Below are 15,335 nucleotides of genomic sequence, written 5' to 3' on the forward strand. Positions count from 1 at the left end.
GTTTAGATCATATTTTAAGAGTCAAGTTTTTAAAACTTCAAACGCTGCTGAAACTTCCTTGACATGCTACGATGTTTCGTTTCTTTCATCAGTATGGAGGAATCCCTGTTGATACTGAAACAAACACTTGATATGTTAATTGAATAATTCTAAACAACCTAAAACAAATTTTGTAATATCAAAAAAAATCCCAGAATGTTGGAGTTAAAAAAAAAGAGATCTGCAAGGCACCACCCCGCCAAGCCGTCAGCCAGGGAACGGATGTCTGTGTCCAGCTGGCCGGCCAGCCCACTTCTGGAAGGCCTGGTGAGAAGAGAGAGCGGTGGACGTGGGGCCCCAAGACCAGCTCTGAAGTGGGGCTTTCCTGTGCTCTTGCACAACCTCTTGTGCCTGCCCCAGAACACCTCTCAGAGGTGGGTTCTATCAGGATTTTCCAAATGAAGAAGCATGTATAGTGAAGTCCTGTAAGGAGCCAAGGTAGTAGTGAAATGTTACGGATATACTTTCAGGCAGGAAGAAGATGAGGTTGTAGCTGACAGACTTTTGAAGCTCAGGCCACAGAGACAAGTGGATGTTGTGCCCTCCACCCTTCTCTGCTAAGTAAGCACAGTGCCTGTAAAATGGACACATGACATATTCCTTCCCAATCCTGATGACAAGCCCTACCCTGACCTAGATCCTGTGGATAACAGATGCCTCTTCTGAGCAAAGACGACACACAAATAAAGAAAAAGGAAACAAGACCTAATAACAGCAGGTCATTGGTTCCAAGTTAAAGGCCTGTTGCCCTTCCTCCAACTCAGCAAATAAACTTGTGAATCTGGAGAAATCAGGTAAACTTCCAACTGAGAGAGTTGTAAAGCTGGGGCCTGCAAGAGTTGCTGTAGGGTAATGGGGGAGGAGCCAACCAAAGACACACAAAGTCCTGCCCCGAGTTCGACAATTTGTAGCAGTGCCACCTGTGCTCCCAGTGTTTCCAGTCAGCGGCTTCTGGCACTGATGTTCCAATGGGGGTCCGGCTACAGGACTGCAGAATGTGGCCACCTCTGCTGCTCTGAGCTCAGGACTCAGCGGTGATCTCTAGAGCATCCACAGAGCAAATGTGGGAGGCCAGTGGGTGTCGTAACAGAAAAGAAATGCCAAGGCCCAGGGGAATCAGAGCATCCTCAGCTAGAGAAATCCCCCCAAAGCACCACCTTTAGTTCCTGGCTAACCCACTGAAAAACCTCAGTGGATCTTAGTGCTTCTAACAAAAACCATAAATTCCTTGGCTTGAGATTCTAGGCCCTCCATGATCTAGTTTCACCGATTTATAACTCATGTCTTTTCAACACCATGATCCTGAGATTGGACTGATTTCAAAGTTGGTCCCAACTGTTCTATTCTTTATTTTTTGTTTTTGTTTTTAACTATAGTATTTTGCTAGTGCTTCTACCCCAGCCTTTTCCCCACTCACACTCTCTCCCTCCTCTCCTCTGCTGAACTCTTGTGGAAGTCCTCGTGGGGCTCTACAATGGCTTGGCACTCAGTTAGCAATTACTGAAATAAAAACAGTAACAACAACAAACCTGTGTACTCCAGGCCCTCAGCACTGAGGTTACTCCATAACCTCATTATGCCAGGCATTATGGATTAATTGTGCATGGCAAACTCTACACAGATTGGGTTTGTACCTCCCAACTCCGCATATCTTCCCCCTCACTCCCACACCGCCACCCTCCCCTGCACACCCCCCCACGCCCTGTCCCCACCTAAGTGGACAGAGCACAGCTCAAGAGTTTTGCACTCAATGAAGTTACCTGGAAAATTCAGCAGGAAAAAAATCACTTAAGCCAGTTATTTGACTGAATTGACCAGGCAATGAAGTCAAAGTAATTGATCTGGTGCTCCCAACGGACGGACTCTAATTCTGCATGTAGTGATCTTGAAAGTCGAAAGTACACTGTGTATGTGATATATTTTAATGTGGGATTCTGACTGAAAGAGGATCATACTATCAGAGGCTTAAAATTAAAGGGGTATTTGCCTTTTCCTGGAATCTGGATGTAAATACAGAACTGTTTTCATCTGATCCTGCCAAGCTGGCTGTTATGCAGATCATTGGTTATGTAGGTTTATAGGATGGGTTTTTGTTTTCAGTTTTTAATCTTAAAAGTGATAGGACCCATTATTTTACCCAGCGGTTCAGTATACATATCCAATATGAAACCAGAGATGATAGATATTATAAATAAAAATCATCAATAGAAAAATAGCCCACGTAGGCCAGGCTCATGTCTTACATGACTGCCCCATTCCAAGTCTAACTGCATTTGAGTAAAAAGCACTTTAAAAGTTACACATAAGGCCACTTCCATTCACTTCACGGTCTACAATTGCCACCTGGCAAATTAAAGAATATTCAGTGGGAAATACAAGCTCTTATCAAATCATGGCCCTCTGTGACAGACTGAAAGTTGTGTCTCCCTAAAAATCATATGTTGAAACCCTATCCCCCAATGTGACAGTAGGTGGGGATGGGTCCTGGGGAGTTAATTAGGGTTACATGAGGCCGTGACTGGGGCTGAGGTCACAGCATCTGTACCCTCATAAGAGACAACAGAGGGCTTGCTCTCTTTCTCTCCAGTCATGAGCACAAAGAAGTCACGTGAGCACATGGCAAATGGCTGTCACAGCCAAGCCTAGAGAGGGGCCTCCATGAAATTTGCCTCTGGCAACTTGATCTTGGACTTCCTGGCTTCAGAACCTTTCTGGACAGGTCCTATCTACCTACTCTGCAAGAAAGCAAGTGATGTGGAAAAGGATCTTGGTTTGAGGCAACTTTGTAACTACATGTAATCCTAGAATTGTTCCTTCTATGTATTAGTTACTCAATAAATGCTTGCTCAGTTGGTGAACATACTTTAAACCATCCAAAGAGAACTTGCTTTATTTTGAACTTCAAAGATGTCAAAAAAATTTAGAAATAGTTCTAAAATAAAGTTCTAAAATAGTCTAAATCTGGAAGAAGGCCCCCTTAATCCTGAGCCTTCCATAGTGTTTTTTTGAGACCTCTCAGGACTTGGCTCCAACAGAGGATGCCCATGTTGAGGAGAGAGAGAAAAACTGCTCTCACATAAGTTCTCTAGAAGTAGGTAGCCGGCTTGAGCTAGCTGCTCTTCCTTAAGCCCCCTCCCTCATCAGCTCACAAGAATGGAAATAAGGAAGGAAATATTGTTTGTGCTTTTTTCTTTTTCCAATAAACATGAACTGTAATTTTTAAGAAGCACAAGCCTAACACAAAAGCTTCTTTGAGAAGCAAGTTTAACATCACAGTCAGAAGCAAGGCAGCCATGCACGGTCATGTTCACGGTGAATCAGGCAAAAAAGGAGGCACCCAGTGGGACACTGTGAGGGTGAGATGCCCACGGCGCCCCTCCAGGTCTCTGGTCCACTTAAGCCCACCTCAGTCCTTGTGCAGTCTGCGCCCAGTGTGTCATGGATATAACAGGCCATTTTCAATCTAAATCTTGTTATAGATTAATAAGCAAACATTTTCTTGCTTATTATGCAATTTATCATGATGAAAATTACATCGGACTCCTCAAGGCTACATGCTGATACATTCATTTATTCAGAGCTGTGTATAGAGAATCATACTAATCTTCATGACAGAAAAGGATGTAATAGCAAGATTTAAATTACCTACTGAAAAACTATAGTATTTGTGTCTCTGGACATACCACATGTAGATAAAACACAAGTTCATTTTATGTTTGCTGATAGAAGCTTCACACAAGCTAATTTAAAAACAAAATACTAAGTACTAAACCTAAAGTAAAAATCACTTCTCCCAGACAACAAAATAGAGTGCATACTGTTGAAATTGTGTTTAAGTCAGATTTGAAAATTGTCTCAAAAATTAGGCCAAAAGTAAAATTCTGGGTAATCGAAAAATGTTAAAATCTTCTCAAGAGAATTAAGAGAGCTGTGGAAACAGAGGGAGCACTGCTTGGGAAGGTGAATCTAGGGGTCGGGGGAGGTTGACATTATGTTCTGAGGCTTTCCCAAAGACCAATATTTTAAGGTTGACCAATAGTGAGAATGAAATGCTATTCACTGAGAAAACCAAAGAAGTGATAACTCTTACATTAAGATAGGCGTCATGGTATAGTTCAGAAGTTCCTACCACTAGGAATTCACACCCAATAGGTTTGGCTACACTTAAACCAGGAGATGGCAAGAACGCAGAGAAAATAAACTTGTACGCTGCTGGCAGGAATAGAAAATGGTGAGCCACCGTGGAAGCAGTTCTTGTGGTTCCTCAGTAAGTTAAATGTAGAATTATCCTGTGACCCTCAATTCCACTAGGGCTACCCAGGACAAATGAAAACAGCTATTCAAACAAATACTCGTACATGAACATTCATAGCAAATCCATTCACAAGGGCTGAAAGGTAGAAACAACCCAAATGTCCATTAGCAGCTGAACAGATAAATACTCATAATGGAATATTATACTGCTATGAAAATAAAAATGAAGGTTTTTCATGAATGAACCTTGGACATATTATGGTACAAGTTTGAAGTCAGACATTGAAGGCCATATGTTGTATAATTCCATTTAAATGAAATATCCAAAATGGGCAAATCCGTAGAAACAGCAAACAGATAAGTAATTGCCAGGGGCTGGTGAGAAAGGAGACTAGAAATACGGGAAGTAACTGCTTCATGGGGAAGAATTTCTTGGGGTGACCATACTTCCAGCAACAAGATAGTGGCAAGGGATGTATAATACTGTGGGTGGACTTGAGTGTCACTGAGGTATATGACTTCAGATGGTTGCAGTGGTCAATTTCACATTATATATTGGATACGCTTATGTCATCTGAAAAATAAAAAGGATTTCCTCCAGGAATCAGAAGGCTGAGTTCTCAAGTAAACACTAACCTCTACTCCCATCTCACTCTTAGCTAGTTGCTTACCAAATGTTTCCTACTTATTTCATCTGAACAGATCCCTCAGCCCATGTTCTATTCCATCATTCTCATCATTGCCTCCCTGCATTACTGCAGCCTCCTATGGCTGATTTTTTACTGTTGGTTGAAACCTCAAATAATTAATTTAAAAGTTAATATATGTGCAAAGGAATAATTCTCCAAATGATTTCGCTATGTCTTTTTGAACAAATATATTAAATGTGGGTATGTGTATATATGTATATATATAAAAATATTTTTTCTTATAAATATGTATATTGTATTAATATATTTGTGTTATTATTAGCTAATAATTCTCCAGGCATAATAAACCTAATTTAAACACAGATCAGTCATTCACTGGCACAATGCTAAATCCAGATGAATACAAAATTATAGAAACCCAGTTCTCGTTCACTGTGTATCTCTAGAATGTCATAGATTGAGATATTTGTCCTTGTTTTTGGTCTACTAAAAATGTATCATTTATAAAGGGTAATTAATTCATCACCTCCACCAAAACAAACGATCAAAGCAAATTAACTGGAGTAGGCACGTACTTGGCAAGCTGCTTCTCAGCATCGGCACAGAGTTCGAGCAGCCCCATCAGGACAGCTGACACATCCATGTACGGCTCCCACACCGTGAAGCCGCGCCCGATCAGATCGATGGCTGTCCTTCGAATAGTGCTGTGCGGAGGGAGTTTGGGGCTTGGCGGCTGCAGCAGGAGAAATGTCAGTGCCTTACCTGGAATTACAAGAGGAAAGGTAGAACAATAAAGTGATAGGACTTTTGTGATGTTTTCTTTGAAGCATGCACATTTTCAAAATATTAGCCACTTTGAATTTCTTTTTTTTTTTAACTGCAAAAAGGTTTGAGCAGTAATACTATAAAAGACCTCGAGTTTACATTTTTCTCAGTCATATATTTCAAAGAGATTAGTTAGGCTACAGTAACTTTATTCTGCTGCTGGTGGAAGTGCAAACTGGTCCAACCACTATGGAAAGCTGTGTGGAGATTTCTTGAACTACAGTAACTTTATTCTGAAGTTTTAAAACACATCATGATATGCAAATAACTGTATGTAATTTCCAAATGTATCGATGATTCTGAGCTTTCAAACTGTGTTTCTCCTTATTCATCATTATGTAAAATGAAGATGTTTTCAAAGAATGTTAGATGATATTTCTTCATCTTCCTTCTGCATCTAACAGAGTCCCTATGGCTAGTAGTTCCATCAGTGACACTGAACACTTCCAGTAGTGCTTATCAACAGGGATGAGGGATGGAGCAGATGGAAGGCGCAGTTTGAAAATGTCTCCCCTCTAAGCCTCTATGTTCCTTCATAATCTGGGGTCTTGACAGAGAATACAATGATGTCAAGTACACAGTAAATTCTTCACACAAGTTTGTTAAACAAATTAAAAAACAGATCAATATGACTTCTAAATCTGATGGAATGACCTAGATTTTAATTAACATGTATTCCTTTATGTTGATGATATCGCTGACAGTTTGCATACATAAACCAGATGGCTATTTATTACACTGCAGAAACCAGTCTACTTCAAAAGTCATTTAAAACGAAAAAAAAAAAAAATCAGGGATTGTGAAAGGCAAATTGAAATTCACAAGAGTTTTTGGGACTCTTTTTGAGGGAAAGAGACAAGACAGTTTATAAATCATAAGACAATTTAGCAAACAGGTTAATTCAATGGCTTTCAACAAATAGCATCTACCCACTTTTTGCTGTTAACAAAACAGTTCTCAAATTGTTAATGAGAATGGACTGAAATGGAGGTGCAGAGGAGTAAAGGATGTGGTAAAGTTGGGGTAAGAGTCTGTAAATCAGTGGTTCTCAATTTCTTCTCAGTCACAGAATTCTTTGACTCTATTGAAAGCCATCAGTCATTTTCCCAGCAAACTACACATACATACCCACCAAATTCTGCAGGACAAATTTCAAGAAGTCGCAACTTCTGTACCAAACTGAAGAAAGGTGCCTATATATAATTCTATATATTTTATACATTATTTTTATATATTAATATATTATATATTATATTTTACATATTATATAATGTATATTTTATATATTAATATCGTCTATATTACATATTATTAATATATATTTTATATATATATGGAAGTCTCTTAAGAGAACACCCAAGTTCATATTTCATTCATACTTTGAAGTAAGTTCACATTTCACTCATAATTGTAAATTTTCTCCTCATACTAAGCCATGTAAATGTGATATAACATTTCATGGATCATCAAAAATATAAACTCTTTAAACAAAAAAAGGATCCACCGTTCTCTATTTTCTGCCAGCTTGTCTGTGTCCCCCATCACATGAGATTTTTAAGCATAAGCATTTCTCATTTCTTGAACAAGGAACTACACTTCATGTAACTCTGATCTCTCACATCACCAAGCACATTATGGATCTAGAATGGAAAACAGGTTCACCTGGACTGCGGGTTCATTTCTAATGCAGCTCTCTGCACCAGTTTGTTGAAATACTTCAAGATTTTGTGGCAAGAAATCTACCCCATTTATTCTGTATTTCTAGGAAGTTGTATGAACTAAAGAAAAATCCCCACTGCTATTCTCTGCAGACGTCCTGAAACACCAGCAGCAATGGTTTCCAATCTAAGGGATAGGGCTCCCTGGAGGTGTATCCTTGGAAAATAATATTGCCAAGGGGAAGTAAAGTTCCTAAGTACAAGGTTTTATAGCATTGCAATCGTCATTTTCCTTAACTGCATGCTACTACTTTTGTGTTCATTACAGGTGGCAGCATTCCGGTCACCCTAGGGACTTTTGTTGGTTTTTCCTGGACTCTGCACTGGGAATCCTTCCTCACCTTTCTGACAAATTTTTCCTGAGGGCAATAATAAACAGTAAGATACCCACTTTGACTATTTCCATCACTTTTCTGACCAAGCAGGAAGGACAGCATGGAGGGTGTGATCACTAGCACTCTATGAAGTGACAGAAATGGGAACTTGCTGGGTGTCCCAGGGGCTTGCTGCTCTTTTGCAAAGTGGGATCCGCCATCACAGTGAGGATGTCCAGCTGGGAAGGGCACACAGACTCCTAGAGGACTGCCACCCCACCTCAAATCCCTGCCTATTTCACTCAGTGATCTCATGAGTAGATTCCCCGACAGCAACGCTCCTTCAGGTTCAAATTCTGTCTCTGGGGAATATAAAACAAAGATTCCTACATCCTGGCAGGGTGCATGGGCACATCAAGAGAAGAGAGGAAAATCCCCTATTTCATGCAAATTTTAAATCTACTAGTAGAGTATGATTTACTTTCAAAAATTTGTTTTAAAATGGTGAAGACAGTATCAGTGCAAAAATCCCATATCTGTCTCTAAGAACTGAATCCAAATTAAAACATGTAAATAATAGAAGGTAAGGAGGATTTTCAAGCTATATCTGTTTTGATTTCTAGTCTTGCTGATTAATAGGAAGCTTGTGACTTTACTGTTCCAGCAATAATAATAATGCTGATGTTCTGAAGGAATAATCAAGGATGCCTCAGGTTTCAAAGGTCCTAATCATATATTCTTTTTGCAGATACGTAAGAAACGGGCTTTATAAAATGGTTCTATGATAATGAAAAGGAGTAGATACATTTATTCCATTTTCAACTTAAGTAGTATTCTCTAATTTATGATTTTTTTCCTAACATGATCCCATAGAATAAAAGTGTTCTGCAAAATGAAACAAGGTAATGGAAAAACCGAAATTAAGGTGATAGTAACTACACAGTGGAGAGAATTTAAAGTTTATCTCAGAATTTTCACCAAACATTTGGTACCCAATAAAAATTATATCTTAATTTGTGTAAGATGGAATCTAATTTCATACTCAAGTACATATTTACCTGTTTGTGCAAATGTGCCGCTGTTCCATAGTGCTAACTGAGCAAGCAAGGTGGAAATGGAGCAATCATGGCCATGGATGCTGATTCCGTCACAAAAGCCTTTCTATTGGCATTATTGAAAAGGTCAACAAGCTGGTATTTCATTTAAGATTTCCCACAATTGGGTCCCAAACTATCCATTCAAAGATATCTGCAATAGCTCTTTATCAAGTATTGTTATACCACACTAAGTGCTGGAGAAAGGAAAGGGAATAAGACTCAGTTTCTTCCATCAAGGAAATTCATTCTAGTTCAGGAGACTGGTGAGCAAGCAGGTTATTTGAAAATACTAAGAATAGTGTTAGAATACTTATAGGCACGGGGTATCAAGACAGATTTAACAGGTACACGTAACTCTACCTGAGGGGTAGGCGAGGGCTTCCAGGAAAACATCACCTCTATACCAAGACTACAGGATAAGGAGCAGTTGGCTACTCAAAGGGGACATATATGTGGAAAAAGGTATTCCAGGTGGAGGGAAAAGTATGTCTAAAGATCAGGATATTGGAGAGAACGTGGCAAGAATAAGGGATTACACATAGTTCGATATGGCTGGGAACTCTGTTGGGGTGGGTGGAGAGTTGAGGCCATGGCAAGGGGACAGAGGGGACAAGGGGGTGAAACACAACAGAGAGACAGAGATAAGCCAGGTTATTAGAGGCTGAGCACAAAGGGGTAGGGCTTAGCCATGCTAAGCATTGGTTTATTCTGGTGAGAATGGGGAATCATTGGAAAGTTGAAGCAAAGGAGGGATTTGATCAGTTTTTTACTTTAGAGAGATCAATACTTGGACTGCCTTGTGATTAGAGAGGGACAAGACCTATTGCCTTTTTAATTCTGACTGACTTCTCCATAGTCAAGTGGGATTATTATAATCACAGAATTTTTTTTAATGGAAAGGACTTCAAAATTTCTGATCTATTCTATGTTTTGGATGTGGTAACTGAGAACCATAGAAATATGTAGTTAGCTGCAGACCTGTAGCAAGTCCAGGCTTCATGCAATGACCAGTAGGAGTCTCTGAGCAACAACTTGCATCTTTGCAACTATGTTTTATTCATGGCATTCTCCCCAACAACAAATTCAAAACAATATTCTTTGTGATCAATCTCAAGTCCATCTCTGCCTCCAAAATTTTTAAGTATTTCAGTTGTAGTTCCATTGTCTCCTCAAATCAGAAGATCAAATAGAGTATCTAGCTTGTCTTTTCTCACACAATGAGATGACTGCCATCACCGCTCACTGCTAACTATGGCCATCCTGAGGGCCCAGAACTGTCTTGGCTCTAACTAGGTTGCATCGCTATGACAAGATGGATAAGGATGCATCCAGTACCACATCCACCTGCCAGACAGGAAGAGGTAGAGGGTGAAGGGCAAAAGGATGTTATACCCTTAACTCAAGCCTCTTTTTAGAATCTGATTACATTTCATTGGCCAGGATTATATCGAGAAGTCATTCTTCCAGTTGCAATGAAAGATGGGAAAATGTCTGTTAGCTAGGCTCAGGGTCATCTTCAGTAAAACAGGTTTTGTTCACATGGAAGGGGAGAATGGTATTGAGTAAGTAGCTAGCAATTTCTGCCACAACTTTCCTGTTTACCTTAGAAATTAATTCTTCTTTATAATACAATAAGGACTATCTATACAGTTGACAAACAATTGAACATTTTTGGGCATTTATCTATGGTCTGGAGCTATTTTTTTTCTATTGGATTTTATTAACCTTTTAACTGAATAAATAACTTTTACTGGATAAATTCCCTGAGCCATATAAAATTTAAAAATATTTTTTATGTTTTTAATAAGGCTTAGCTCTATGCTTTATGGTTAGTAAGTACCTAATACATAACTATTGCTTTGGCAACACTTTGAAAATTACTTTACACTCGATGTGCTCAGCTCAGTCAATACAATTATGCACCCAGCTCAGCCACTACAATTAATGCACAGATGAGAAATTTCCAAAAGCTACAGACATGTGGTGGCACATGGTAAAGTTTCCATAGCTCTATGGTGAGATGGGGAAAATGGAAGTAACATAGTCTTATTCATGTAACACAGTCTTATTTATGAGGCTAAATATATTCAATTTAAAGGAATATTTATTCAACAGTTATATTCTTACTACTTCTTTGGTGAAAAAAAAATTTTAAATAAAATGATGAAGACAGTGATACTTTTTGTTTCTAGTCAGCAAAACAAAACATTTAAAACACTACCACAGATCCTCAAATTTTACTTTTGGCAATTTTACTGACCCACAAGAATGAAAAACTTGGAAACAATTGCCATTTTTAATAAATGTATGGTCCTAAGAAACTACCAGGATACCTTTTCTCACTCTACGTTTCACAAATTGTAAGTCTTACTACTAGTAACTGAGAAAGCCAAGAAGCTCTTAGCCAAACTTCTTCCCCCACCACTACCCCTGGATATGTAGACAAATGGACAAATGAAGTTCCAAAATGCAGACAGCCTCAGAATACTGGAAAATAAATCAAAACAAAACAAAACCTTTAAAAAGCAGAAAGCACTAACATTCAGCTTTGGATAAATCACAATTAACTTAGACCCTCTGGCTGTCTAAGTTTAATTCTGTTGTCATGCAGTCAAGACTAATAACAATAGCTCATATTTTAGTGCTATTTTGTCTCCAGCTTTAAAAAAAACTTTAATCTCACTGCTTTTAAAAAGTGCTGCAAAAGAGCAAAGCTGCAAGAAAATATTTACGCTTTGCTGTAACAGCAAAATGCTAAAAATGAGAAAAGGATTGAGACTGTGAGAGCAAAATAAAACCTATGTAAGCCGTGGTTTAAAAGCTGACAGTATCATACTGCAATGAACTTGTTGCTTTGGCAAAATGAATATTATACAATCAAAGACTGACCAATGAAAAATGCCAACTGAAAAATTTTATGATATCTGCTTGCTTTTCAAGATTAACATATATGCCTTAAAATGCACAGTTCAATGTTATATCTAGGTAATAACGAATTTGTTTTCTAGAACATTTATTCATCCTTATCACAAAGCATAGACTCTCTTCATTAATGCATCCCACATTCATTGAATGGCTATTATACAAAAGCATTCATTCCATTAACTATTAACTATGTTAATAAGTAACATTTTTATATTGCTGCTTCATTTTCTCTCTCTTGGTCTTTCTAAAGCAAGGGCAGGGACTGAACCTTGTAGCAGCACACTGAATAGACTTTTTACACACACACACACACACACACACACACACACACAGAGTCAACTGCCTGTTATAGACCCTAACAGAACACTCGTAACACTAAGTTTAACCCTGATTTTCATGCAACTACAGACCACACTAAATAAGACTTATTTATGACATGAACATGCATCATGTAGCATTTTTAACTCAATTCCTATTTGTGCACACATGACACTACATTAGAAATTATCATTTTAAAAGTTGTAAAATCAGTGGTATTTTTTCAGCTTCCCATCTATAATTTTAATTCCCTTCTTTTTCCCTTTGCCAGGAAGACTCAGGAATGCCATGGTTACCCCTAGAAGCAACTGTGATAAGCCCTCCAACAACGAGTATACCCTGATAGAAGAAGAAACAGACCCCAGATAACCCAGGAGGCTGAGGGGGAACGTGGGAGGAGGCAGCTCTGGTTAGGAGGGCCTCCCACTGATGGCAAGGGAACTTTGATTTCAGGCAGCCCATGCTACAGGCAACCAGTGGCCACAGGGAGGAGTTTAAGAATTAGAAATTAAAACAGAAGCCAGAGTCTAGCCATGTTTATCAAAGGAGAATGAAATTTTTCTTGCTGAAATTATTGCAAAAACCCTTGCATTTCAGAGAACTTTTTAAAGAGCCCATGGAGATCATTCACCACTATTACTGCTGAACTGTTGGTAGGTAGTACATATTACCTTTTCCTTGCAATTTGACCCCTCCTGGGTCAGTCAACAGGCCTAGTTAAGACAAACTCATTCCTCATACTTAAAAGAATATCATGAACCACTCTGGGCTCTGAAGAGCAGGGAAGGGAAAAAAGGTCATATTAAAAAATACATTAATTAATAGCTCAATTACAAGGAAATTCCTGCGGGGAACATATTATATGCACTTTAAACCAAATGAATTTATGATGATTTATGCCATTACAATGAGTGCAAAATGAATTAATAATGATTGGCCACTTATTTCAAAGTGTAACCAAGTGAATGAAGCCTTTTCCCACTTGTTAATGTCCATCAAAGAACAAGGATGGCAGAATGCCATCTAGTCTTTGCTTTATACAGGCACTTGATTTGATTAAAAATAATTTCAATGTAGTATGCATTATTCACGGATATAGAATAATTAACAATCATTTCTATAAGAGCATGCTTTGTATTAATGCAGTTTTTATAAACTATCTTAAATTTTTATAACCTCTACTTTGTAAAAATAAATTATTTCTTCTTCTGAAAGGCATAAAATAACTTTGCTAAATTAGGAATTTAACAAAGATGTTTTAAAACTCATTAGCATTAGCGTCATCAAAAGTCCTAATTCAACATAATAAGCTGTTTCTTGTCCTATAATCAGAAGGGTAGAAAATCCAAATGTTCGTTGATTCAAATAATTTCTTCTGTTCTACTGCATTTCAAATGAACTAAGTTGTGTCAAATAATAGAATTTAATCTCATTTTGCTGTTGGTATTTATGTATTTTGATGGCAAGCTAAAACAGGGGATGATCTTATCTTCCTATAAACAGACAAGAGGGTATTATTTAATGCATACAGCTTTTTTCTGCCTAGGGAAGGTAAAAAGTGCTGACTGTTTGACAGTTTAGGGGTCAGCAATAAAGAAGTAAAATAATAGAAGCAGATGTTTGTGATGTCAAAGAAGTTTGAAAAATCCATTATTCTGGCAAATCTTTAGCTGAACGATGCAAATATTTCTACGTCCTATTTCCAAAAGGTGTAGGATTGTTGAATGGCATGGGGGAGGAGGGAAGCAGAACCCCAGGGTGAAGCTCTAGTTCTAGCCTGTGAGTTGAGTGACCCTGTTCTTTTCCACACTTGCTGGGGCTTGCTATGCAGTGGGCACTGTTTCATGCACAGCCCAACAAAGTCTGCTTTTCCAAACACGTTCTAGTAAAAACGGAGGGAACAAATAGCTAAGCCAAGTAGGACTGAGTCCTGTGAAGAGAAACAGAGCAGAGTCAGAGACAAAAAAGGGACAGAGAGGTAAGAACTCTGTGGAAGGCGACATTTGATCAGAGGCCTGAGTGAACTGAGGAAAAGGGCATTTGTGGGAGAAGCATTTGAGGCTGAGGGAATAGCACAAGAGGCCCTGAGGTGAGAGGCCCTGAGACATCTACCAGGCCACAGACAGCACCGTGGGGTGGGGTGTCAGTGGACACGAAGTGGACACAAAGACCGAGGCAGGTGCGGGATAGATGGTGCAGTCTTTCGATGTGGAGCTTTGTTTGAAGTCTTACAGAAACCAGCAGAAGTTTTGTGGAGGAGAGAGATGTGATTTACTGTCAACAAAAAGCAGCTGGGTGATGTGAACAGCATGGAAGGTAAGACTTGTGGCGAGTGAAACTGCGGAGGCAAACAGGGCTACCACAATAGCTAAGGCAAGAGATGATGCTGGCTCACACTGAAACAGTAGTGACAACGGCATGAGTTCTGATTATTTTTAAGGTAACAGAGGCAGTACTGGTTTAGAGATTGAATGTGGCAGATGACAGAAAGAAGGTAAAAACAGTTTCCAAGAATTTAGGTATGAACAACTGGAGGAATCTGCTAAAATGAGCACCGACAGGAGAAAAGGTGGGGGGTTGCTTTTGAGACGCGAGCAGCCATTGACCTCTTGGTTTTGGACATTTAAACATCTGATGGTGAAGTGCAGAGAAGCTACTGGAAGGATGAGGGTGAGGATTAGGGTAGAGGCCAGGGTAAGAATGAAGAATTAGGAGAAGACATGCAGAGATGGCAAGGTCGGAGACCGGATGTGAAATCGAGGGGTGTAGGCATAACTTTCACAGCCTGGAAAGAGAAGCCACATCGAGGTTGGATATGAGTGGTCAATGAGGTGATGTATTCAGGAGAGGACAATGTCACAGAACCCAAGTAAGAAGAGCTTCAAGTTTCAACATGGCTGCATCAGCATGTGCAAGCAAGAGACAGAGACCAGGGCTGAGAATTGCTTAGTGGGTTTGGGCAGGTAGAAGTCCCTGGTAACCTTACCAAAAAGGTTTCAGACAGTAGAAGGCAGCAAACCCTGATTAAAACATGTTCAGGAAAGAATGGGAGATGAGAAAGCCAAGAAAGTAAATATAGTTGAGTATTTAGTATAGAATGAATTCAATTACACAGATCAAAGTTTTCTATTCCCTGTGATAGTGATTTCTTATGTCTATTGATAATTTGGTGTCCGTGTATTCTTCCATAGAGAT

At 39.1% G+C, this 15,335-nt stretch overlaps 1 protein-coding gene across 2 annotated transcripts in view; it reads right to left on the reverse strand.

Moving 5' to 3' along the window:
• WDR7 (WD repeat domain 7) overlaps positions 1 to 15,335 on the reverse strand; it is a 286,826-nt gene that overhangs the window by 81,393 nt on the left and 190,098 nt on the right. For both annotated transcript variants that reach the window (XM_037508477.2, XM_054694021.1), the window contains one exon: positions 5,519 to 5,705. In XM_037508477.2, the coding sequence (XP_037364374.1) occupies positions 5,519 to 5,705 (187 nt within the window). The remainder of the gene's footprint in view (positions 1 to 5,518; positions 5,706 to 15,335) is intronic.

Source organism: Talpa occidentalis, unplaced genomic scaffold (assembly GCF_014898055.3).
Source record: "Talpa occidentalis isolate TD23 unplaced genomic scaffold, MPIMG_talOcc4v2.1 talOcc4.13, whole genome shotgun sequence".
Classification (NCBI taxonomy): Eukaryota; Metazoa; Chordata; class Mammalia; order Eulipotyphla; family Talpidae; genus Talpa; species Talpa occidentalis.